Source organism: Chaetomium globosum, genomic scaffold (assembly GCF_000143365.1).
Source record: "Chaetomium globosum CBS 148.51 scaffold_1 genomic scaffold, whole genome shotgun sequence".
NCBI classification, from domain to species: Eukaryota; Fungi; Ascomycota; class Sordariomycetes; order Sordariales; family Chaetomiaceae; genus Chaetomium; species Chaetomium globosum.
In genome coordinates, this window is record NT_165976.1 from 3,726,979 (window position 1) to 3,751,354 (window position 24,376).

At 56.4% G+C, this 24,376-nt stretch overlaps 9 protein-coding genes and 1 non-coding gene across 10 annotated transcripts; 5 read left to right on the top strand and 5 right to left on the bottom strand.

Moving 5' to 3' along the window:
• Positions 1 to 281: 281 nt before the first annotated feature.
• Positions 282 to 1,950, top strand: CHGG_01208 (uncharacterized protein; the record flags this gene model as incomplete). The annotated part of the gene is made up of 2 exons (XM_001220428.1): positions 282 to 831; positions 887 to 1,950. 2 exons carry the CDS (start codon positions 282 to 284, stop codon positions 1,948 to 1,950), a joined length of 1,614 nt encoding a protein of 537 aa, XP_001220429.1.
• A 1,889-nt stretch (positions 1,951 to 3,839) lies between these two features.
• Positions 3,840 to 6,186, top strand: CHGG_01209 (uncharacterized protein; the record flags this gene model as incomplete). Its single annotated transcript, XM_001220429.1, has 6 exons — positions 3,840 to 3,924; positions 3,980 to 4,010; positions 4,083 to 4,399; positions 4,490 to 4,832; positions 4,890 to 5,007; positions 5,407 to 6,186. 6 exons carry the CDS (start codon positions 3,840 to 3,842, stop codon positions 6,184 to 6,186), a joined length of 1,674 nt encoding a protein of 557 aa, XP_001220430.1.
• A 578-nt stretch (positions 6,187 to 6,764) lies between these two features.
• CHGG_01210 (uncharacterized protein) lies at positions 6,765 to 7,832 on the bottom strand (the record flags this gene model as incomplete). The annotated part of the gene is made up of 3 exons (XM_001220430.1): positions 6,765 to 7,500; positions 7,569 to 7,722; positions 7,781 to 7,832. 3 exons carry the CDS (start codon positions 7,830 to 7,832, stop codon positions 6,765 to 6,767), a joined length of 942 nt encoding a protein of 313 aa, XP_001220431.1.
• Positions 7,833 to 8,333: 501 nt separating this feature from the next.
• Positions 8,334 to 9,906, top strand: CHGG_01211 (uncharacterized protein; the record flags this gene model as incomplete). Its single annotated transcript, XM_001220431.1, has 3 exons — positions 8,334 to 8,476; positions 8,797 to 9,625; positions 9,688 to 9,906. 3 exons carry the CDS (start codon positions 8,334 to 8,336, stop codon positions 9,904 to 9,906), a joined length of 1,191 nt encoding a protein of 396 aa, XP_001220432.1.
• A 583-nt stretch (positions 9,907 to 10,489) lies between these two features.
• CHGG_01212 (isocitrate dehydrogenase subunit 1, mitochondrial precursor) lies at positions 10,490 to 12,220 on the top strand (the record flags this gene model as incomplete). The annotated part of the gene is made up of 4 exons (XM_001220432.1): positions 10,490 to 10,501; positions 11,019 to 11,842; positions 11,937 to 12,080; positions 12,133 to 12,220. The coding sequence occupies 4 exons, from the start codon at positions 10,490 to 10,492 to the stop codon at positions 12,218 to 12,220; spliced, it is 1,068 nt and encodes a 355-aa protein (XP_001220433.1).
• A 1,844-nt stretch (positions 12,221 to 14,064) lies between these two features.
• Positions 14,065 to 14,664, top strand: CHGG_01213 (uncharacterized protein; the record flags this gene model as incomplete). Its single annotated transcript, XM_001220433.1, has 2 exons — positions 14,065 to 14,180; positions 14,262 to 14,664. 2 exons carry the CDS (start codon positions 14,065 to 14,067, stop codon positions 14,662 to 14,664), a joined length of 519 nt encoding a protein of 172 aa, XP_001220434.1.
• Positions 14,665 to 15,087: 423 nt separating this feature from the next.
• CHGG_01214 (uncharacterized protein) lies at positions 15,088 to 15,983 on the bottom strand (the record flags this gene model as incomplete). Its single annotated transcript, XM_001220434.1, has 2 exons — positions 15,088 to 15,907; positions 15,961 to 15,983. 2 exons carry the CDS (start codon positions 15,981 to 15,983, stop codon positions 15,088 to 15,090), a joined length of 843 nt encoding a protein of 280 aa, XP_001220435.1.
• A 1,708-nt stretch (positions 15,984 to 17,691) lies between these two features.
• CHGG_01215 (uncharacterized protein) lies at positions 17,692 to 18,213 on the bottom strand (the record flags this gene model as incomplete). Its single annotated transcript, XM_001220435.1, has 1 exon — positions 17,692 to 18,213. The coding sequence occupies one exon, from the start codon at positions 18,211 to 18,213 to the stop codon at positions 17,692 to 17,694; it is 522 nt and encodes a 173-aa protein (XP_001220436.1).
• A 2,136-nt stretch (positions 18,214 to 20,349) lies between these two features.
• Positions 20,350 to 20,440, bottom strand: CHGG_11147. Its single transcript has one exon. It is a non-coding gene; the product is annotated as a tRNA-Thr (tRNA).
• A 1,826-nt stretch (positions 20,441 to 22,266) lies between these two features.
• On the bottom strand, positions 22,267 to 24,376 carry CHGG_01216 (uncharacterized protein; the record flags this gene model as incomplete). The annotated part of the gene is made up of 4 exons (XM_001220436.1): positions 22,267 to 22,359; positions 22,583 to 23,464; positions 23,571 to 23,688; positions 24,084 to 24,376. 4 exons carry the CDS (start codon positions 24,374 to 24,376, stop codon positions 22,267 to 22,269), a joined length of 1,386 nt encoding a protein of 461 aa, XP_001220437.1.

The following is a 24,376-nucleotide window of genomic DNA, read 5'->3' on the forward strand; positions in this document are numbered from 1 at the left end:
GTTTTCCCAGTTACTATTTACCTCTCGCACGATCAAAATCGCGGGGTACCATACGCCCTCCCCCCGCTTCAACTTTCGAGCCTGAAGGTTCGCGATTCCCCTCGCCCAACCTATCTTGCCCCGACAAACGTTCTAAACCGGCAACCATTAGCCATCGGCCACGATAATACCGATTATTGCAAGACTCAACGGGGCCTCCGTAGGCAACTAGGATCACCGACGCGACCCTTCGCATCTTCCGATAACCGATCCCGGTGTGCGCCCAACCCTCGTCCGCGAGTATGGCGAGCGAGGAAGACATCGAGTCCTTCGTGGGCATCACGGGAGCCAACCGCACAGCCGCTGAGCGCGTGCTAGAACTTTGTGGCTCGGAGCTCGAGCAGGCAATCCAGCTTTGGTTTACAGACGAAGATCTGCAACGATCATTGAGCAATGTCGGCTCGTCGGCAGCCGCTGCTACCACAGCACCTGCAAGCCGTCTCAGCCGACCCAACCGTCCGCAAATCGGCCGCGAGGATGCTCAAGGCGTCATCCATATCGATTCGGACGACGACGACGTACCTATGACTGAGGACGAGGCCGATGATGGGGAGGAGGTTGCTAGCGTTGCCCGGCGGGCTCAGGAGGAAGAAGACGCGGCGATGGCGAAAAGGTTGCAAGATGAGCTGTTCTCCGGTCCGGCGGGGGCAGATGAATCTAGCGATGCTGTACGAGCCCCCATGGCCCGCACAACTGAGACTCTGATCGGACCAAGTTTTGGCGGCGAGGGTGACGACGACGACGCGCACGCCGCCGTGCTCGAGCAGATGCGCAGGAGACAGCAAGCGCGCGGTGAGTTGGATCTTGACGTGATGTGTGAGGATTTTCGCTGATATATGTTCCACAGCTCGGCCTACTAACAACCCATTCGCCCAATCTGTCTGGGAGGACAACTCCGGGGCGCCAGGTTCCGCATCGTCAGGATCTGGCCGAGCCTCCCACCTCGCGAACTTGTTCCGTCCGCCATACGACTTGATGGCACAAGTGAGCTGGGACGAAGCCCGGGACGAAGGCAAGGACAGTAAGAAGTGGATCCTGGTGAATCTCCAGGACACATCCATCTTCAGCTGCCAAGCACTGAACCGTGATATCTGGAAAGACGAAGCCATCAAGTCCCTCGTCCGGGAGAATTTTATCTTCCTCCAGTACGACAAGAACAATATGGCGGCCGAGCAGTACCTCACGTTTTACTTTCCCAACGAAAGCCACCAGAATCCAGACAACTACCCACATGTCTCTATCATTGACCCACGGACCGGCGAGCAGGTCAAGGTGTTCAGCGGTAGTCCCTTCCCTAACGCGCTCGAGTTCCACGCGCAACTCGCCGAGTTTCTTGACCGGTACAGCCTGTCAGAAAATAGCAAGAACCCCGTCTCTAAGGCGAAACGGCCGGAGCGCGTAGTCGATGTCGATCGGATGACCGAGGACGAAATGCTCGAGATGGCGTTACAGAACAGCCTCAATGCAAACGGCGGAACAAAACAACCCAACATCCAGGATCCCGACGAGCTCACCAAGTCAATAGGCGCACTGGCAGAGAATGGCCAGCCCTCGACAGGATCAGCAGGGTTGGCGGCTGGAGAACCGGCAGCCTCCACGCCACAAGAGTCCGCGTTTGCCCGGATACCCTCGGACCGGCCTCATGTCGAGCCCCCGGCGGACCCGAAGACAACGACCAGGTTGCAGGTCAGAAACCCGCCCGGGCGCATGATTCGCCGGTTCCGTCTGGACGAGCCCGTCTCGCGGATCTACGAGTGGCTCAAGGCCGAGCCGCTCCCCGGCAAGGAGGGCGTGGAGTTTGAACTCAAGTCCATGCCGCCCAACAGCGCTGATTTGATCGAGCATCTCGACGAGACAATCCAAAAAGCCGGCCTGGCGAACGCTGTGGTTATGCTGGAATTTATTGAGTGAGAAGTCGGAAAGGCGGAAAGGGGGGAATGGATGGTGGAGAGGACTCCGTGGATTTTAGTTTTTTTTGGTGTGGCATCGTCTCCTCGGTTCAAGCTTGGCATGGTATGGCAAGGGTGGGTTGCACTAGATGGGCGCCAGGAGAGGTGGGCTTGGGAGGTAGACTGCGCTCTTATCAAAGGTGCGATGGGTTTTCACATGGGCTTGCAGATTTCACGGCGCATTTTCCAGCTTCCAGGTGGAACTGGCGCGATGACCCTGGTCTCGAAGCTCCGGCATGGCGTATATGTGTTCTTTGGCGCAGAGAACAGCACCAGCAACAGAACTAGGAGATAGAGGCATTGCCGGAACATTGGCCCTTTTTACTCCGCTTGCTGCTTCCAGTGGATTTTGGCCAACTTGGTGATCTTGCGGGAGATCGACAACCACAGCGAAGAAGTTGAGACTCAGGTCCGCCAGCCGTTGCCCAATCAAAGATGCTCGCCCCATGGGAGGCCGAAGCTGAGTCCCTCCCTTGGGCCAACCGAGCCCACCAATCAACCAACCAGCTTGTCAACTTGGTTGAGTGATGCGTCACCACACTTAGCTAACCCGGGGATATTGAATCGCAAGTGATGAGCGATTAGTAGCCACCACCTGAGAGACGTTGTGCGAGGTGATTCTAACTGGGAGCTAAGCACTGGTTGAGACATTCGCAAGCACAGCACTTGTGTCTGTCGCAGCTGGACCCCTGCCATGGCTTATTTTCTGTTTTCTTGGTGATTGATGGTTCGCTCGTGTACATGAAGATCTTATTCCCTGGGCAAACATTCCGCTTGTGTAGGTAAGAGAAATAATCTTGACCAAGAATTCCACATCTATGAAGGGATGATCTTGCTAGATTATTACTGTCTCGAATCGACATTTGTTTCTGGATAAAGCTTCCAGCCAGTTGGAGAATTCCGTGCCACGGTGAAGCGCCGAGCTACCCCAGCCAAGCACCTCGACCCCTGACAGGTGGAGAGGCGGGGAGCGGGGATCATGGCAACGTGGGCTGCGGGACAGTAAACAATCCCTCTTGGCTTTTGTTTCCTCGACCCCACATGTTCTGTCTCTGGCAACCAAACACGCCATTAACACTGCTACTTCTCCCAGTGAAAGGAGCTTCCGGGACAACCGCAGGGAGGCCGTTCCGTTCCCCTCCGGAGGATTTCTCAACAGCCTCACACCACGTTGAGCAATCCCGTCCTGAACCCCCCGAATCCGGTTCCTGCCTAAATCCGAGATCTTCACTTCCTTTCGAAGGCCCCGAGGCTGTGTTAGTTTCCCTGGCTATTGACGATCAAGGTACGAGCTACACCTAGAAGCACTCTCCTATCTCAGTAGGCATCTACTACCTCCATACCTCCATACACAACTACCTACGGCCAAGGAAAGTTTGGATTGCCCTCGCTTTTCCTAGTTGCAAGGGTATTCCCATCGACCCATCACTGGCAATGTTGCTTGCTACATCAAACAACACTTTGACTTCTGCCATTGGCTAACAGTCGAGCTAGTAGCAATAGCATTCCTCCCTTCCATCTCAACTTCTCCCAATTAGATCGATCGGGCCAACATACAGCACCCACATAGGATTCGGTTCAGCCTGTACCTCCCGGTCGTTCTTGCCCCAGCTAGATTGCTAGTCGAATTTCTACTCGAGCCCTCGTCCCCCACCGATATCGATTCTACCTATCCCGCGATCGTTTTTCGACCCACCCCCGACTTTTTACAGCCTTCGATAACAAACAGAATCCCAACTGGGTTCGTAGGGCACGAGGAGGAACCCAGACGTATGTGACGACGGACATAAAGCCTTTTTGTGGCTTCGAAGCAGTTCCATCCCTAGAACGTCTCTCCGTTATCAAGTCACCATGGTGGACCGAGAACCCCGAGAATACGACGAGAACGAGGGGTCGCTTGATCCGGAGGTGCTTTATACGAAGGAATACTGCATTGGTTGGGCCTCCTACCTGTGCGCCAACAAGAACACTTGAACTGACTGGGCCAACAGGTGGTGGTAGCTTCGGCAAGGTCTACAAAGGGTATGCACCTGTTATTGCCCAGGCACCCACGCCACAGGATTCTATTTTTCTTTAGGACTAACACTCTAACAGGGTAGACAAGCGAACCGGCCAGTCCGTCGCAATCAAGGTCATCGACATCGAAAGTGCCGAGGACGAAGTGGAGGACATCATTCAGGAGATCGCTATTCTGTCAGAGCTGCAGTCGCCCTATGTCACCAAGTACTATGGATCCTATGCCAAGGGTGCTGAGCTATGGATCGTCATGGAGTTTTGCTCGGGCGGCAGCTGTGCCGACCTCATGAAGCCGGGACTTATTGGGGAAGACTACATCGCTATTATCGTTCGCGAGTTACTCCTGGGGCTCGACTACCTGCACTCGGACAAGAAACTGCACCGAGACATTAAGGGTAGGTTCCCCAGGCGTGTTTCACGTTCCGAGTGATATACTTACTAGACAATAATAGCGGCGAATATCTTGCTTTCTGCTAACGGCCAAGTCAAGCTCGCCGACTTCGGAGTCTCCGGCCAGCTCTCGGCCACCATGACCAAGAAGAACACCTTCGTGGGGACGCCATTTTGGATGGCCCCTGAGGTAATCAAGCAGAGCGGCTATGACCACAAGGCCGATGTTTGGTCGCTAGGAATCACAGCACTGGAGCTTGCCAACGGCGAGCCTCCTTACGCAGACATCCACCCCATGAAGGTGCTTTTCTTGATCCCCAAAAACTCGCCGCCGAGGTTAGAAGGCAACTTCACCAAAGCTTTCAAGGACTTCGTCGAGCTCTGTCTACAGCGGGATCCTAAGGACCGCCCGTCCGCAAGAGAGATGCTGAAGCACCCGTTCGTTAGAAGAGCCAAGAAGACAACCTACTTGACAGAGCTCATCGAGCGGCACAGCCGATGGGCGGTGACCCACAAGCAGGACGACGACGACTTTGATGGTGACGACGGTGACCAAGTCGAAAATCGAGGGCCTGTGAACGAGGACATGTGGGACTTTGGAACCGTCCGTCTGGTCAGCGAAAGAGGCAACCTCGTTCACAGACCGGGCTTGCTCAACCCTATGGGAGATTCGGCCACGAATGCGAGGTCTTCTTCTAGGGCGTTCGATGCGTCTGATGATCACGACGAGAGAAGACGGGAAACCAGCCCCACCAAGCTTCCTGCTGACCCGAGGGATACTACTCTCAAAGCAGCGAGTGGGACGGGCACCTCCAGGCAATCATCTCCTCAAAGAAAACCAGTGTCGGGTCCAACTGTCGCCCCCTTGTCACCGGCCAAGGTGCCGCTCCCACCCTCCCCTGAGAAACTCTTCACAGGGATCGAAACCCCGCGTGCATCCCTCGTATCGAAGCCCATGCCACCTATCCCAACGACTGAATCGCCAGACTACGACCGCGTCTTACAAGAACAGCTCCAGCGCGAGATGGGCGTTATGAACCTCGGCTCGGCTATACAGCAACAAAGCCCCTCGCTCCAGTCAACAGCATCATCCTCGAGGCCTGGTGGGATGAGGATTCCGGAGATCCCGCCCTTCCGTGGAGCGCCACAACAACACCAGCCGGCATACACCAGGCCTCCGCCTGGCTTTCCACCGCATCCCCCCCAGACGCAGCCCCTTCACCCGCAACCCCTTCACCCCCAGCCGCTCCAAACCAAAAGCAACGTCCACCCTGCCGTGTACCAGTTCTACCCGCAGCAACAGACGCAGCTCCAATACCAACAACAACAACCCCAGAAGCCCTCCTACTCCAGCCAGCACATCCAACCGCTCATTTCCAAGGAGCTCCCGCGGCCGCTGCCCAACCACCTCGACAGCAGCGGCGCGCCGCTCTCCTTCCCCACGCCCTCTCCGTCCAACCCAGACAGCGACCTGGACGCCCTCAACGACGTCATCTTCCCGGCGCTCGAGGAGGCCCTCAAGCGCCGCCAGATCCACCTGCAGCAGGCCTACCGCGCCGAGCCGGGCATGCCGCCACCCCCCGTCACCCCCAAACAGCAGCGCGCCGAGGCCGCCCACGAAAAGGTCCGCAAGCTCGTCTACAAGCTGGCCCATGTTTGCAAGGAGATCGATCACTTTGATAAGGCGGAGCCCGTGGGGATGGGGAAGGAGGTCGGGACGTTCTTGGAGGGGCTGCTGGAGGAGATTTTGGTCAGGGTCGAGCCGCTGGATGAGGAGGAGGGTGGTGCTTGATCTTGATCGAGGGGATGTGGAATGGAGAGGTGGTGAATTGCTACCGTGGAAGTGGGGAAACTTTGGGTCCCTGGCATGTTGTGCAACATGGCCAGAGGACAGGGCGAGAGAGATGAGGTATGAGGACCCGGAAGTTGCTCGTGTTGCTAGTTGAGGGCAGGCGTTGGGCGAGATGGACCGAGAGAGTTGACATGATGTCTATGTGGGATGTGGGAGGCGTTGGCTGATACCATGGGAGCTTAAGCGAACCGGACCGTTGGGTCAGGGAGCGCGCTTTATATTTCGCTTTCTTTTTCATGATTGTTGTTAGAGTCGAAAGAACAGGTAGCTGGTGCTGGTGTCCTGGCGTCAAGGGAATATACATGTCAATGGCTTCACTTTACTTTTGTTTTCGAGGTGTCCTTTCCTAAAGTCAGTTCGAACCGGCGAGCGTGGACTTTTGTCTAGCCTAGGACTCTTGGTTGGGGTTGCATGGCATTTCACCCACTCGAGCGGTGGCATCATGTTCTGGGCGTTGGTCATGGCCCAATTGCTGGATTCTACACTTAGAGACTCCAGATCCTCGCAGACGCCCTCGATCAGAGCTTATCCATGAGCTTCGCCGCCGCATCATTGACGTTCGTGCCAAAATACCCCGGCGTGCACTGCAGATACAGCACCCCCTCCTCAATCTCCACCTCGCAGTACGTCTCATTCTTGAGCTTGTCCACCACGCGGAAGGCGTACTCGTTCGAGCTGACCGCCTCCAATACCCCCTCCTGCACCATCTCGTCCTCCCCCACCTTGATGTCCTTCATCTGGTACGCCAGCCCCTCAAAATACTGCAGCGTGAACGACCCCAAATTCCCCTCCCAGTCTTCCCGCACCGAACTGTCCCCCGCCTTGCGCGCGGCGTCCAGCGCCGCGAAGTTGGCGTCGAAGTTCGCGTTCAGCTTCACGTCCTCGGCGCGCTGGCCCAGCAGCGTGGCAATCTGCTCGCGCACCTCGCCAATCTTGGGATCGTAGTCTGCGCGGATGGATGTGCGCGCGACGAAGGAGAGCGGCGCGTCGCTGGGGGCTGCGTTGAGCGCCGCGGTGAGCTTGTCCTCGGACAGGCAGTCGTCGATGTTGGTGCCGAGGCTGCCCTCCACGAAGAGGATGCGCAGTTGTCCGTCGTGGACGTCGCATCCGCCGTAGGAGAAGCGCGCGGGGCTGGTCTCTTCCAGGTCGAGGGTTAGGAGGTGCGCCGAGCAGATGGTGTTGATCTCGGTTTTGTACTCGTCGCCGTGCTTGGAGCTTTGGTACTTGAGTTGGTAGATGGCGCCTTCGACGTAGCTGGTAGGTGGGGGGGTGGAGGGTTAGTTTGAGGTGGACGCGTGAAAAAGGAGGAGGGGAGAGCCTACGCCTTGATGCAGGAGCCGAGTGACTCCTTGGCGTAGCCGTCGTTGTGGTAGGGCCAGATGGCAAGGGGATTCACTTCGATGGTCCAGGCGGTCCCGAGGACTTCGGAGAGCTGGCTCTCGAGGTCGGCCTTGTTGTTCTCCCACTCGTCCCGGACTGGGTGGCGGGTGTCAGTATTTCGGCTATCTACTAGAGGGGGGCGTCAAGATCTTACCGTTCTTGCGCAGAGCAAGGGGAAGCTTCTCGGCAGCAGGGAGACGGGCCATTATGACAGATTGGTAGTCGAGGGAGTTCGGAGTGTGGAAGGGTTTGAGTAACCGGCGTTTGATGATGATGATGAGGTCGAACAACAGATCACGGTGGGAAGAACTCCCTCTTTATAACCATCTGCACGGATAGCTCCACCATCACTAACAGCTGTCTGTGATTTCCGATCACGGCGCCAACCTCTCCCGACGCAAGGCTCGTGGATTCCCTGCCAGGGACGGGAAGCCCATCCCTTGTGAAGCACTGCTATCGCCCGTTGCTTGGAACGTGGAACTTGGCGCACATCTGGAGCACCCCTGAACCTGCGCAAGACTGGCCGTGTTAGGAAAGTTCAAGCGGATGCTGGGGTATCGAACGAGTCACAGAACGGCACCTCAGCCTCGTGTCGCCAACAAATTCACCGCTGTGGAAAGGACTAATGTGAAGGTGCCTTACGTGCCCGGTTCCTGCGCGGGGCTGTCGCGGCTAACCGGTGATAGCGCGATGTGGGAGGGGCCTTCATGCAAGGGAAGTGCCGGTACGGAGTGGTCTCCGCCGGCTGCGCAGAGCTGAGCCACCGACGGACTCTGGAGGCCCCCTTTGCCAAGGATCTCCTATGCTCTTGGGATAGATTAGTCCATACTCTCTACATGTGTGGACGTAGGTAGAATAGTTATTCCGAGTCATTAAGGTCAGTGCAACAAACTCAGACTGACTTGGGAAAGGCTGGTGAACTGTCTGGGCGAATCCGCCTCGCGGATTGCCCTCCCCTGCCAAGAGACATCCCCGCGTTCAGCTGAACGGCTGATGATTTATCTGGACTAGTGTAAACTGGCATGGGGTTCCACACCCCTTTAGCTATGATGCTTTGCTCGCCTAAACGCTGGGACAAGATTGTTAAAAGGAAGGCTTGCTTGAGGCTTCCCCAAAACTGTGCTCTCCACATCAAAATTCAAGAATACGACCTCAACCATGTCACTGTAGGCAGCAACCACCGTCATCCGGCTCGTCGCCGCTCAAACAGGGAGCTAATGACAGCCACAGACCACTCAAAGCCCAAGTCGCTATCCGTGACCACTGGACCAAGGCGGACAGCCCCGTCCAAACCTCGCTCCGCGAGTTACAGGAGCTGCTCGGTCGGACGATCGTGGTGGAGCCGGAATGGCGGATTCTCGTCGCCGAACTGGACACCTTCTACGATGACAAGACCAACCTCGTTACCTCGGTTGCGGGTTGTGTCAGGGCGTGGGCCAGAAGCATGACGGAGCTCCTCGATGACGAGGCACACGCCGACTGGACCGAAGAGGTTCTTGTGAAGACGAGTGGGGAGATGTGGGTATTTGTAGAGGTGGCCACCTCGGCGAAGGCGGCGACGACGTGGTCTGAGCAGCGCGGCGGCTTTGTCGTGAGCCTACCTAAAAAGCAGGTGTACCAACCAGCGGAACTGTTTCCCACCTTTCGACAGGACCTGTTGGCGTGTTTTGCCAAAAAGGACGAGCCTCATCCGCCGCAGATCAGGGAGGCCGGGGGGGCAGATGACTGGGAAGGTGTCGAGGTCAATACATCCACCGGCACGCCGGAGGTGGTAGAAGCTCCAACAAGGACTGTCACATTAAGACCTCAGGCCGAGTTCATGCCTGATGTGGCCTCCCTGCCACGGCCCGACCAACTCTTTCTCCAGCCGCCCTACCATCTTACTCTGTTCCAGAGCAGCCTGCTGATCGAGCTGCACGGCAGCCACAGCCCAAGCCTAAAGTTCCTTGCGGAGTACCTGAAGCGCTGGTGCCGGGTTAACCACGCCGACACAAGAAATGTAGGTGCCCGGGTTGTTCATCCACTGTCGAGTCTGGCGCCCCGCTAACAGAAACGATGCAGCCACCCGGCGTCCAGATAAACCTGCATCAGTCCGCCTTTGGGCTGGGTGAAGTGTTTGACCGCCTGACACTCAGCACCGAGGAGACAAAGTACACCAACCAGTTTACTGTGACGGCCCCGATGGTTGTCTCCCTCATCGAGGGAATACTGGGGTACAAGTTGATTTCGACGGACGGCAGGTGGAATTTCCGAAGAGATACAGCATTCAAGACACTGTAGCCTTGCGGGGCATTTCCTTTTCCCTTTCGAGGGTTGTTCGACTTGACAGAACGGACGTACCTAGTGCCGCCACCGAGTTCCGTCGTAACTGTTCCCGCGATCTCACGTCCACGCCCGTTCAGCCGCTGTCATGGCTGTGTGCCCCCCAATTAGGCCGTATGCAGCAGTTACCAAAGTCGAAGCAACTGTAGGGGATCGCGCTCGAAAGCCATGGCCTCGTCGGGGGGCATCCGTTGGGGTGACAGGGAGGGGTCCTGCCTGGTGAGTCTAGGAGTCAGAGCCATCTGCGGACACAATTACAAGGGCAAACCCCGGTATTAAAATGGTTCAGTCGCAGAACATGAGTCCTCTCCCATCCTCCGGGTCGTCCACTGGTCAGTGCAGTGCGTTTCGATGGTGGGGGGGAGAGCAACGAGTCAAAATAACCATCGGCTAAGGGACATGCCTAGTGTTTCAAGAAGGGCAAGACCAGCACGAAGTAGATATACTGAGACGTTGATGGGAATCTCGAGTTCGGATAAGGAGACCGAAGGTTTATTCGTTGGTGTTGGTTGATGTGGGGTCAGGCTCGGCTTCCATCAGAATGTTTCAGCGAGTAGTGGCAGAATTGGAATGAAGGCCGGCTTGGCGCAGCTCACAAACCGCGGCTTTCCGTGCCTGCCGACAACGTTACAGACGTCACAGCCTGCGGGAATTTGCGCTAGCCTTTTACTAGACTAGTGCGGGCAGGCTTCTCAGCAACGACCCACATGTCCGGGAACATGGAGACGAAAAGAGCTCGAACCGACCCAACAAGGCAGGCGCAGGCAATTGCACTTGTTTTCAGTTTTGCGGCATTTGACCTGTAACAACCTTTTCTGGGCTTCGTCTTTTTCCCGCCTGCACCACCTCGACAACCTCGTAGAGTACTCTAAGCCCCCCTCATCTCTGCTCAATTGCCCAAGATGCTATCCCGTAACTCTACCCGCACTGCCCAGGTATGTTTTACGCCATGTGCTGATCCCTTGTTGCTCCCAACCACCAAAAGGTTCCCCACCATCGCCAACTCGCAAATCTCACTGTACACTACCTACCGAGCGAACAAACCTGCTAACCCGCACCCTTCTCTTCAGCGCCTTCTTAGGGTCGCTGCCCAACCCCAGGCACGCCTCAATGTTGCGCGCACGTTTGCGAGCGTCAGCGATGCCCCCACCCAGTCCGTCCAGTCCGACCTCTTCAAGCCCACCAAGTACGGTGGCAAGTACACCGTCAGCCTCATTCCCGGAGACGGTATTGGAGCTGAGGTTGCCGAGAGCGTGAAGACCATCTTTAAGGCGGACAATGTGCCCATCACATGGGAGCAGATCGAGGTGTCGGGTCTGCAAGACGCCACACCCACGGGCCGCACAGAGGAGAAGTTCGAGGAGGCCGTTGCCTCGCTCAGGCGAAACAAGCTCGGTCTGAAGGGTATTCTGCACACCCCCATCACCCGGTCCGGCCACCAGAGCTTCAACGTGGCCCTGCGCCAGGAGCTCGACATCTACGCCTCGGTCGCGCTGGTCAAGAACATTCCCGGGCTAAAGACCCGCCACGACAACATCGACCTCTGCATCATCCGTGAGAACACCGAGGGCGAGTACAGCGGTCTCGAGCACCAGAGCGTGCCTGGCGTCGTCGAGTCGCTCAAGATCATTACTCGGGCCAAGTCGGAGCGCATCGCCAAGTTTGCGTTCAGCTTCGCCCTTGCCAACAACCGCAAGAAGGTCACTTGCATCCACAAGGCCAACATCATGAAGCTGGCCGACGGTCTCTTCCGGGGCACCTTCAACAAGCTGGCTAAGGACTACCCGCAACTGGAGTGCACCGACATGATCGTCGACAACGCGTCCATGCAGTGCGTCGGCCGGCCCCAGCAGTTTGACGTTATGGTCATGCCTAACCTGTACGGTGGCATCCTGTCCAACATCGCCGCGGCGCTCGTTGGTGGCCCCGGCGTTGTCCCCGGGCTGCAACATGGGCCGTGACGTCGCCGTCTTCGAGCCCGGCTGCAGACACGTCGGTCTCGACATCAAGGGCAAGGACCAGGCCAACCCTACCGCCCTTCTTCTCAGTGGCACCATGCTGCTGCGCCACCTCGGCCTCGACGACCACGCTAACCGCATCTCCAACGCCGTCTACGACGTCATTGCTCAGGGGTAAGTCATGCCTCCATTGGTATTGTGGCCTGTATTCTAACATTTACAACAGCAAAGTCCGGACCCCCGACATGGGTGGCCAGGCCACCAACCAGGAGTTCACCCGCGCCATTCTCAGCTCGATGGAGAAGGCTCTTTAAACAAACCGATATCCTCAGAAAAAACATGATTCGTACAGCAGGTGTATATACCCGATTGCGCTGTGCCCTCGCAACTTCGACCTCATCCTAAACCCGGACTAGAGTGCCCGGTAGGCACCTCCTTGGACTACAGCGCGGGGCAGGAAGGTAGAGAGGGTAACTGGCATCATAGACTGGACAAGAAGGAGGCGGGGCGAGGGACGGTAGGAGAGGGGGGGCGAAAGCATGCGATGGACAACATGTACTGTATGTGTATGTGAGAATGGTGGCCGTGGGACAGGCACCTGACTTTCATATGTGCTGCCACGATAATGATGTGAATGTTATTTTGTTAAAAGTCAACCATACAAATATGCAACGTGCCTCAAGTCTCCCCCCCTTACCCTCCCCGTCGACAGTCTCTGCTGCACCAAAACCAACACAAAACACCCTCAGAATTGGATCTTCGGCTCATCAAGCTCCTCCGCCCCACTGACTTCGGGCCTTCCCGACTTATTTGTTCAGGAGCGGACCCCTTGCGCCCCGGTTTGGCGTTGCCTCCGAGCTACAGAACGGAGAACCGCCGGAGCTATCGGCCTCAAAGTGGGTCTCGGTCGACCTGAACCGAGCCGACGCTGCAGCCAAGCTGCCACGGAGCTTGGCGCGAGAGCGATGGCGACAGGGGTTGTGGAGGTGAAGGAGCGGCGGGGCTCTTGCGGCGGAAGGTGAGGCTCTCGGGGCGGAAGAACGAGCGTGGTGCTCGGCCCGGTCCACGTCCGGCCGGGATGAGCTCTTCGATGAGCCGATAGGCGCAGAGCCTCGACGGGGATGTCAAAACGTCTAGCCTACCTAGAGACGGTCGGGTCGAGTGGCGGTCGGTCCCTCGACCGGGTGCGCCGTTACTGAACGGCTGGTATCATTGTTGTCCATCGCTTCATTATTAGACCCGGACATCATCATCACATCAATGGATCCCAGAGCAGGACGCCATCCCCTAAGCATGTAACGACAGGAAGTTTAATCGGGTAGACGACGAAGAACCGGGCTTCGACTAAAACAACCCATCTAGTCCAGCAACTCTAGTTGCCGGGGTGCAGAATTGAGTAGATAGGTAGGTGTTTATGTGACAAGTCTCAGCAACGATGGTACATGTATTCCACATAGATCGATGTTGTTTACGGCGCTGGTGTATCGTTGACAATAGCACTCGCATTATAACTTTGTTGCTATTAACAGCGAGACCATGAATGCGGGAACCTTGACCTCGTTATGCCCGGGACGAAGGTCGTTCTGTATGCCGAAGAGCCCTAGCTGGCTCATCACCTAGTGGAGGATATATACTTGCAGTAGGTAGTTTAGCCACTCCTGGGTTGCCACTAGCAGTTAAAATGACTACCCTGGTGGAGGAGCACCCCGTAGTTCTCGCATGAATAACATCGGTAACCGGTTGCAACGGCACAAACATTTCCGAGTGCCCTAACCTCGCCCAAGGCACAAGTGGTTGACGTTGGCGGCAAGACGAAATTGGTCAATAACCCCCTATGTCGGTACAGCTTCCACCAGGTGAACCCGGCTCCTGGGGACTTCTCCCGGCGGGTAGGTTGACCTCTGATCCGGGCTTCACCGCACCTAATCCACGAACTAACTTCGCATCCGGTGGAGCCGCTATAAAACGACAGTCCGGTATGCCGACAAGTTGACAGGCAGGTCACAAGACTGTTGCGTATCGCCCACCTTAGCCAACGAACTGGCATCGGTCCGCAGCAACGTCAGCCTGTTGCTGCAGTCGTACACCGACTTCGACGCCTTCAGCTTCAACGGGTGGGACCCATACACCAAGGCTAGCCAATTCGGCCGTTTCAAGGATGTCCAGAACGAGACCCACGACCGAATCGGCGGGAATGGGCATATGTCTTCTCTTGGGGGTTCGGCCTTCGATCCGTTCTTCTGGTAGCATCACTTGGAGGCATTTACCACCAGTGTAAGTGGACGCTTCGCTGATTGTTTTGCCTAGCAACATCGACCGCCTCTGGGCCATATGGTAGGAGCTAAACCCCGACAGCTTCATGGCACTGCACCCTGTGCCATACGCCACCTTCAACGCCCCGGATGGCGAGTCCCAGACCAGAGACACGCCCCTTGGCGGATCCTTCCGCATCCTTATCTTCCTCGCCAACACCCCGCCACCACCATCACCACCCATGATAGCAGTAGCGGCTTCCAAACTGCGTTGGCCCGTGCTCGGACGAGCAGGTGGGCGGGCCGCACATAATAGTAGTAGTGGTGATGGTGGCGGCGAAGCGACGCGGTGCGGGCGGTGCAGGACACACGCGGCGCGGGCGCTGATGGTGTCGGGGACGGTGCCGTTGACGGCGGCGTTGTTGGGACGGGGGGTTGGTGGTGATGGCGATGGGGGTGGGAGTGGGGTGGTGGGTTGGAGGCGGCGGGGGTGGTGCCGTATTTGAGGGAGAGGTTGATGTGGTGGGTGATGTTGCTTGATGGCGGGGAGAGGAGGGGCGGATGAGGTGCCTGAGTTGAAGGTCAGTGTAGTGTCGACGCGGATGGTGGTTGGGGAGGATGGGCTGCCAAGTTATAGCGGTGAGTATCGGGTTTGGCCGGAAAGTTACGGAGGGGAAGCTGGGTGGGTTGGGGGTGGGCGAGCATATCAAGGTGATAAGAGTTGAGAGGGGGTTGTGTGATGATGCCAAGTGCATGGCGCTGGTGGAAGTAACCTCGTCTGTTGTCCCCGAGGGATGCCAGGAGAAATGGGTATCAGATTGTGTCAAGAAATCAGGAATATAACAGGCAGTGTATGTCCTTTGCCACCAGACCCGGAACGCCCCTTCAGATGCACCCGAGGAAATTGCAGAAAAGAAAGGGGGGCAGGGCTAAAACTGGATCCGCCTCTTCCGCCCGGTGAACTTGGACGTGGACTTGACGATCTTGCCCTTGCGCTCCATCTGTTCCTTCTTCTTGATAATCCACGCCTTGCTGCCCTTCTTGATATCCCCCTTGCCAGTTTTGGCCTTCTTCCGGTGGTCCATCACATCTACGTTGTCCATTCCTTCCACGACGCCAGTGATGTCGCCGCCCTTGTTGGCAACCGCGCTACTTCCAACCGTCAACACGAGGTAGACTTTGACGTTCTTCGTATCCGGGTCATCCTCGAGGAGACCAGCGCCGAAGCCGGCCTTGACGGCGGCTGATGTGATCATTTGCTTCTGGATGTCGTTCTTGGGGTAGAACTGGCAGACAGCCATGCCGCCCCTTTTCAGTGATGCATAGAGACCGTTGAAGAATCGCGACAGCCGGCCGGCGGGCGATGTCTCGCTGTTTTCGGCATTGCAAAGCCACTGGATAGCGCTGATGCTAATGGCTGCGTCGAATGTGCCAGCCCGAAATGGTACGCCTTGCCCGATGTCGGCAAGAAACAGGTCACCCTCCACATCACGCTGGAGAGCCACGTCCAACATGGAAGCGCTGACATCCATACCTACCCACACATGCGGCCCCCCCTCATCTTCCAGAACCCCCGACAGAATCTCGCCTGACAGCCCGCTTCCACACCCAACATCGAGGATCAAGCTCGGTGATTTGAGGTCGAGTAGCTCGAGAGCCCGCCTCGTCATGGAGGCTTGGATATTTTGGATACGGGAGCTGGTGGTGTACTTGCGTGCTTCGACATCGTCGTAGTGGATATCGGCCGCGCTGTCGCCGTGTCAGTCACGGTGAGAGCGAGCAGGGTGAATGGAACGACTCACAGCGTGTCTTCCGGGCGTGACATATTGACGGCTGGTTTGGTGACAGCAGGGCAGGATTGATGTCTTACGGGGTTCTGAAATGGGTCACCGAAGTAAAGGGGAGTCTATCCGACGCTGTCGCAATCCGCAGCGCAGGTCCAAGAATTTTGAAGCGTGGTGGGGCACAGGGTGCTCGAGCAAGCAGCACCTCGGGGCAGCTACAACAGCAAGCGCTGCAAGATCTGACCTTCGCAGTGGCGCGGATGGAACAGCCGAAACTAGGTAGGCAATCAACGGCGGTCCAGCGTCTAAGCAGGCTCCTTGGTAGGTTCTTGCGCTTGGGTTGGCTTCTTTCCCGCTAGAATTCTGTTGTGCGCGATAAGACGATTAAAATCTAATCTTATCGATAACTAGCATTGGCGTGGAAGCACGGAATCAACGATCAACCGAATCCGTCGGTCTTGGCGCCCAGCTCTGGACACGGTTTTGGAGGGCGTCATGAACCTTGCTGGGAAGCGGCATTGGCATTCGCGGGAGCTCAGCCTTCCATCCAATGGGTTGCCAAGACGCGGCTGCCGATCCCCTGAATGCATCAATTGGCCACGAAGCCAGCTTGACCTTGACTTAAACCCATTCTCTCCTTAACATCCCACTATCATGACAAGGCCTTTTCTAGTTTGAATCAACGCAATTCGTCAAAATGTGGATTCTACCGTTGGTTGGCTATCTCGGCTCCGTCGTGGGCTTCTGCTTCATGACGTTGGCCATAGGTGCGTTCCCAACTTCGGTCCCAGGCCAACGGGCCCAGGCAAACGGGTAGAGGTTCTGTTGATGCGATATGTGATGCTGACCGTGTTGCGCCCCCTGATAGCCTCTGGCCTCTATTACCTTTCCGAAATCGTCGAAGAACATACCGTGATCGCGAAGCGCCTCCTGACGAAGCTCATCTACTCCATCATGGTTTTACAGCTGATCCTCTGCGTCGTCGACCGTTTCCCTTTCCTCCCCACGGCTCTGGGCATCTTCTCCCATTTCATCTACCTCGGGAACATGCGGCGATTCCCCTTTGTTAAGTTGACGGACCCGCTGTTCTTGGCTTCATGTGGTGGGTAGCCTCTAGTGTTGCGCAATGGTTTGAGACAGAAGCTGATAGGGGTTTTAGTTCTCGTTCTCGTCGACCACTACGTCTGGTTCAAGCATTTCTCTCACCATCAAGAGCGCGCTTACCAGAACATGGCCTCGTACTACGACACCCCTGACGATGTTCCCACGTTTACCGAAATCGCCTCCTACTTCGGATTGTGTGTTTGGCTTGTCCCGTTTGCGCTGTTTGTCAGCCTCTCGGCGAGCGACAATATCCTCCCCACCATGGGTAGCGAACCGTCATCTTCGTCCGCGGGCATGAACACCGGGGGGGCAGGGAGGCGCGGGCAGGGAATGGCGAAGGCGTTGGTTGACAGCATCCGCGGTGCGATCGCAGAGGGGAGTGCTTTGGTTGGGTGGAAGAAACCAGAAGACCGACTTTAAGGGGCAATGCACTTTCATTTTTGTGACCTTGTAAACGATTGTGTTTTGGCTGGCGTGATAGGACTCAGTAAGCTTTCCCTACCCACCTTCCCCTTCCTAGAAAACAGCTGACACCTCCAACTACAGAAACATCATGCCATTGTACAGGGACATGGCTGATAACCCACGGATAGAACCAAACCGCTACATTCTCACTTGCCCCACATCGCAATGCCATCATAACCCCTATCTCCGCCCACCACTCAATTTGCTGCCCGCCTCCTCCAGCGTCGCCAGAAGCGAAGCCCTTCTCCCGGACGACTCCCCGCGCTCGCCCGCATTGTCCCTCCTCATGTCCTCAAAGTATCTGGCCGTACGCTTCACGTTCTCCTCCGTCAAGCTCATGCCCACGGAACCAACCCTGCCTGAAGACGACGAACCCGAGCCCGAGCCCGAGCCAGAGCCCAAGCCCCGGCCCGTAGTCGATCTGCGGTCCTCGGCTTTCCCGGCCATTTTATTCGCATCCGACGATTCTTGCCCCGCGTAGGCACCTCGGCTCCGCCGCTTTCCGGCCGCCGCCTCGTGCCGGCCCTCCCGTTGCGTTTCGGACGGTCGGGGGGCGGCTCCCGCGCGCCGGGAGGAGGAGCCGCCACTGTGGTTGGTCAGGGAGACTGCTAGGTCGGAGGGCGCTCCGGATCGGAAGGGCTGGGCTTCGTTCAGGCCCGTGGTGCCTCGGGGATTGCGGCGGTGGTTCCTGGTGCGCGACATGGTGTGATGCGGGCTGTTTGGTATTCTGGTGGTCGGACAATGCTGGGGTTGGGTTGACAAGGGAGGGATGGTGCTGTGTGAATTGTGTGTTGCTGTAGGCCCGGGCCCACTACCTGTTCGGCGTGCTGTTGATTCTTCGGTACGTGGTTGTTTTCTCACGAAAGACAATGGTCCCAAAGAGTTGTTACGCTGCCAAACCACCCACTTATATCCTTTTCTCCTGGCATCACCATCCGGCGACCGAACCACGGCTCTCCGCCTTGGCATGGCCGGTCCGTGTTTGCCCGTGGCACATGCTCCCCGCAGCGCTCGTTGGCGTGTTCCGCGAGCGGAAAGCTGCAGCCTTCGTGTGGCCATGGTCGGTGCCAACCGTGCCAGCATACTGAGGAGCTACCGGCGGGCCTGGGCCGTCTGCCCCGGCTACGGTTGCTCCCGCGATCCCTCCCCCCTTTTGCGTCTGCCCCCCACCGGAAGCTCGGAGAATACACCCAGTGCCGGCATTGGGCGGAAAGTGTACCCTGTGAAACCGACCGGGTGTTTTGCCCTGTCGTGGCTGTTGGTTTGAGCATGATAATCGCCGCGCTCTCCACCTTGGCAGTCTGCAAGCTTGCGTGGTCCCCTTCCCATTGGCCTCACGTGCGGCACCGTGTTGTGGTTTCCGGAGGTTGTGACCGGCGGGTTACCTCTCTTGTTCGCCTCACTTTTCTCATGCTTCCATGGCGCAGCATGTCGATGTTTGCTTGTTCCAGGCAGCCCCACGTTTCGCAGTGAGGGCATAGGGCTGGCGTCGGTTGAAGTCCTGATCATAAACAATCACTCTGTTGATAGCTTCCTCTTGGCCGTATCTAACTCCGGGACAGTTATATGTTAGTTGTATGCCCACTATCGGTTCGTTTAATGGCAAAGCACCCATCACATATCAGCGCGTACTCCCCGAGCACACCATGTTCAGGGTTAGAGCCTACTTCCAGGCATGGAAGGGCATATCCCTACCATTCATGGCTTACAGTACTCAGTCCATAGCCTCTTTTTAGGTTGTGCTTCCGCTTTACAGTCCCGAAACGGCCAACTGGCGTCGGAAGTCCCCAAGGGCGCGGCGGCCTCCTCTCTCTTGTCCCGCGTGACACTACAGCGACGCCATGCAATTCTCCACTCTTCTCGCCGAATAAGACGTGGGGGGCCTGCGAGTAACCCTCTCATGTATCCTTGGGTTGGTGGGATGAGGCTTAGTGCCTTTGTTGATCAAGATCCGGCACAAGGCCTTTTGTGCTAGGACTCATACCCGGGAACCCGGAAGCTGGGGCGCCTTGTGAGCCTCGCGATCGAAACAGACTCTGACTCAGTCGGCGGCGGTCGCTGTTCCCCTTGGAGTGACAGAAGAAGAGGCCTCTCGCCTTGGACATTAGCACCCCCGCTCACCTCGTCTGGACGTATGGTCCAATGACCTGTCCAAAACACACCCAAGTGTGATAACCGTGACCGCTATCACTTCTCTGCCTCATGCAGTATTACCTTGCCTTGGATCTGGGCAAGCCCTATCTACCGTCTAATGGTTACTACGAGCGTCACTCCCAACGACATTTGAAGGCTCCGATGTCGTCCGACCAAGCTGCCCATCGGTGAAGCCTCCACATGCCGTCATATAGATCACAAATGATCATGGAATTCCGGAATCTATCCCGTTAAATTGAACATCTCTGACCGAGCAATGCTACATGAAACTTGACCTGTGAACCCCAAACGAGTTCTGATTTTCTGAGAATGACTCAAGTCCTCCACAGCTACTGATGATCGTGATTACCAATATGAATAATCCGTTACCAAAAAGGCTAAGGTTATCCCATCGCTCCCATGACGCATATCGCGCATTTGGAACATACCAACTTGATCAAGCGTTGTAGCCTGGGTCTTGTCATCCCAGCTTCCTACTTTACCATTGATGCCAGGTAGGTCGTGGAAAATTATTTCATCATCGACCTTTTCTTGTAATGTCAAGGACTGGAGGAGGTTGAAAAGACACCAAGTTAAGTAAGACATCACCATAACTTGAAGCCGACCCAGCAAAAAGAACCCTCATCAGTAAAAGAAAATAGATTGGCGGTGTGATACCGTCCAAAAAGCAATGCTTGATGGTTTTGCCCACAACCAGAATCGAACTAGTGACCTTGTCATAGATAATCTCTCATTGAGATACTAGTGACACGCTCTACCACTGAGCCATGCGGGCTTTGATTGGTTGTTATGGACATTAGCCCTGTCTTTATCCGAGACTCCGCACACCGCAGGCCGCCCCGGAGCACCACCGCCGGCGCCGAAATTTTCCTCACTCATTATCAACGAATCAACGACTATGTATTATCAACGACAACGAATCAACGACTTTGTACCAGATTCAACCCCAGAATTTACCTTTGAAGAACGGCATCTCCTCTTCTGCCTGCCCGTGTAAGCGTTCACGGTTCCACCCGAGACCCCAACCGCCCAACAACCAAGGTTGAGCCACAACTCCGCCCCGTGTGTCCGTTCTCGCGTGGCCCAAAGTCCCCTGCATGTGTAAGTCTGCTGATGTTTCAGTGTATGCGTAACATGCCCGTTTGTCTCTCCATCAACCTACCCCGCTCAAAAGCCGTGGCAGAGAGCTCGGGGCTCTCCCAGCTTCTTCTTGTGCCTTGCGCTCTCTCGCCACCGGACCCTCGGTGTCACGAATATGTCAACAAGTGGGACCACAGGGGTGCGGGACGTCCCGAGCCAGTCGCTTAAGGAACCAATCACGGGGCGCTCTAAGAAGCACCTGAGAGCCAGGAAGGACAACCAGTCAGGGACTGCTCTCACATGCTCTTAAGAGCCACCAAGAGCAGTGGACTCTAGCATGCTCTTGAGAGCTGGTTAGAGCTCAGAAATTAGATAGTATATAGTCACTCGTTCTGGAGAGCTCTGGGAGTTCTCCAGTTAGCAATCACAACTACAGTTCGCTACGATCTCGAAAGCCTACTGTTGAGACAAGTCTTTGTTGTGCACCCTTTGGCTGCACCGAACCTAAGCACCCTTGCAAGATTACCTTCGACCGAAGCTGAACCCTAACAGGACGGCGTCCTGGAGTAGGTTCGTCACACTCGGGGAGTTGGGGATGCCGCGGCGGCGACGGTGGGCGAAGACTTTTTCGGGTATCGTGGGCGTGTCACGAATGATGACTGGTGTGGTCAGTGTGCTTCTTGGGGTTAAACGGAGAGACGGGTTGGGAAAGGTCAGGATGTGAACAGTGAGGGAAGGTTTAGGCTATTTTGATTCAATGCTCATCGCTGATACAGACACCAGGTTGATGGTGCAAGAAAGGGTTAGATAATCATGAGCATTCACTTGAGATTCCCAGCTTAGAATGGACACAAGGCTTCAGGATAGAGAGCCTAGGGTCAAGCAACATCACGAGACAGCTCTTCACGGACGGATAACTGGATAGAAACGAAATCAATATTACTGTGTTCAACTTCAAAGCGTCTATTCTGATATATGTTATTCGCTGAGAACGGGATGGGGAAGAGTTGCCAGATGATCTCAGTCCTCCGGCCCTCATACAAGCCACAGCCGTTAGCACAAGTCTGCTATCCAAATCAGAATGCCATCCGAGTTGGAAGAGATCATGCTCCGGGCTGGATAGCTTTATAGAAAGTACGAAGGCCGCCGTAAACAACCTGGTTTGTTTCAATAAATAAAACAGTTCAGGGGCTCTTCTACTGCCAAGCATCCCGAGAAGTGCACTGTACCCCAGTGTTTGAATGGAGGAGTCGATGATCCAGTCGTCATATTTTGGTTACTTTATCGAAGAAGCAAACATTCTTCAACGGAGTAATGTGGTGATTTATAAGCCCCAATAACAGGGAAAAGCTCGCATTACTTCTCATCGTCTGATATCCTCCACATCAGTGTCCCAGCAAATAGCAAGACGTCATAAAGCTTTATAATACATCAAGTGCTCCTTTTCTCTGAGCACCACCCAGTTAGTGGGAATCTCACCGGCGGACCTGCCAACGTAGTAATAAATAAAAAGAAAAAACATCAACGACATTGAAAAGCACCGAGCAGCTGATCATCCATCTCCTGGGTATACGGGCCCTCGCGGGGCAGAATCCACCTCCTCCTTTTCCGACCCTGTAAACTTAAAGCAAGAGCAAACAAACCAGGGCGAGCCAAGCTCGAGAAAGAAATGTAAAAGAAAAGAAAACAGAGAGCAACAAACCCTAAAACGCCGAAGCACCTCCCCGTTTTCCCATCTCATGACACCACGCGCCGGCCGGAGCCGAGCCGAGGTTAGGTAGCTACCACCCATCCCCAACAGGAAGTTTCAAAGAGAGCCCCCCCGAATAACCCGCACATTCGCCACGCGCGGCATAGTCGTCAACTCCCTCCCCTCCGGCAGACCGCCATCACGACTCCGGAACCCCTGCCCCGACAACGACAGCGCAACCTGCCCGCCACGCTCCTCATACCCACCCCCACCAACACCACCACCACCCCCCCCAAGACCACCAACATGCCCCCCCGCACCACTACTCAACCTCCTCGCGCCGCCCCTCACACCCGCACACCAAAACCCGCCACAGCCCCTCCCCCTTCTCCTCGCCTCCAGCCACTCCTCCCTCAAAATATGCCAACTGGCCGCCGCAAAGATGGTCGCATTCCACAGCCCCTGCAGCGGCAGGACCACGGCGCTGGCCAAGTTCAGGCCGTAGCTGGTGCGGGTCGGGTAGGCGAGCGAGTAGACGCGGTTGATGCTGGACGGGGTCCAGGTGACGAGGATGGAGAGGGCGAAGACGAACGAGGTGCGCAGGTAGGCGAGCTTGATGGGGTCGAGGGTGGCGAGCTTGCGCTGGAATTTGCGCCAGGTGCGGGCGAGGCGGGTGGGGAGGCTGGTGTGTGGGCGTTTGGGCGGTTTTGGGGGGTGGGAGGAGCTGATGGTCAGGGTGGTGGTGAATGGGGTGGGGTGGTGCGGGTTGATGCCGGCGTGGGTGGTGGTGCTGTGCGTGTGCCCGCGGCTGCTCCCTCGCCCGCGGGTTGTGAAGGCGGTGGGGTGGGCGTTGACGTCGTAGTTATCGTCGTCGTGCGGTTGGCCCCAGGGAGCGTTGGCGGCGGCGGTTGAGGGCCGGTTGAGGACGGGGGCGATGGAGCCGGCGGGTGTGGACGGCGGGGTTGGACTGCCCGAGGATTCGGCTGTGACGCGGACCTCGGTTGTTACGGTGCCGTAGCTTTGTTGTTCCTAGTGTTGTCAAGGTTTTGAGTTAGCATGGGTTCAGGGGGTTGGGGCGGAAGCGAAGTCTGTGAGAATAGCATGATGGGTTTGGTATGAATGAGGCAGCGCGCACCTTCTCTGATTCCTTGCGTTCCGCACAGTATGCGTCCCTTGCCTGATTGCTAAGAGTCAAGTTGCGCAGTTGGTTGCGGTGGTGAAACACGTGGTACCCGACGGCCACGTAGATGACGCTGGAGAGCACAATGCACGTCCAAATGGGCAGGTAGTAGGTAAAGATTCGCAGTTGGTTGTACGCGTCGTTGATCCAGCACCATAGCTAAGCAGAGCTGTTAGCGCAGGGAGCCTTGGGCCTCGTCTGGGTAACGTACCGTGGCATTGCCGTAAATTCGCTCTCCATTCGGGGCATACACGAGGCAGATGAGGGCTGGCACGAGGGGTATCCCGAAGCAGATGAGGCAATAAAGCCAGAGATGCTTATGAAACCGGTTGGGAGGGTAACTCATAAAAAAGACCATGTAGACGTTGACTGCCATTGCGAACGACCACCAGGGATCGGACTGCATGAACCTGAAGCCAGTGTCAGCGAAGGCATCTTCATACATGAGTGGCAAGATATATCACTTACATCTCGAGAAGGAATGCCTGACCCTGGCACAAGGCTGACGAGTCGCCGGCCAAGATGCCACTGTAGCCGATAAGGCATGCGATGCTGGCTCCGACGTTCGCAATAGAGGCGAAGAAAATGAAGGTATTCGGAACGGTACGGACCCGGGGGAAGAAGCCGTAGGTGATGAAGATGAGGCAGACACCGACCAAGCTGAGGGCAGCACCCAACCTCTCCACATGCTGGAGGGTGGCACGCTCCTCGTCGGTGAGATTCATGCTGCTTTCCCTGGGAACGGTTCTCAAACCATCCAT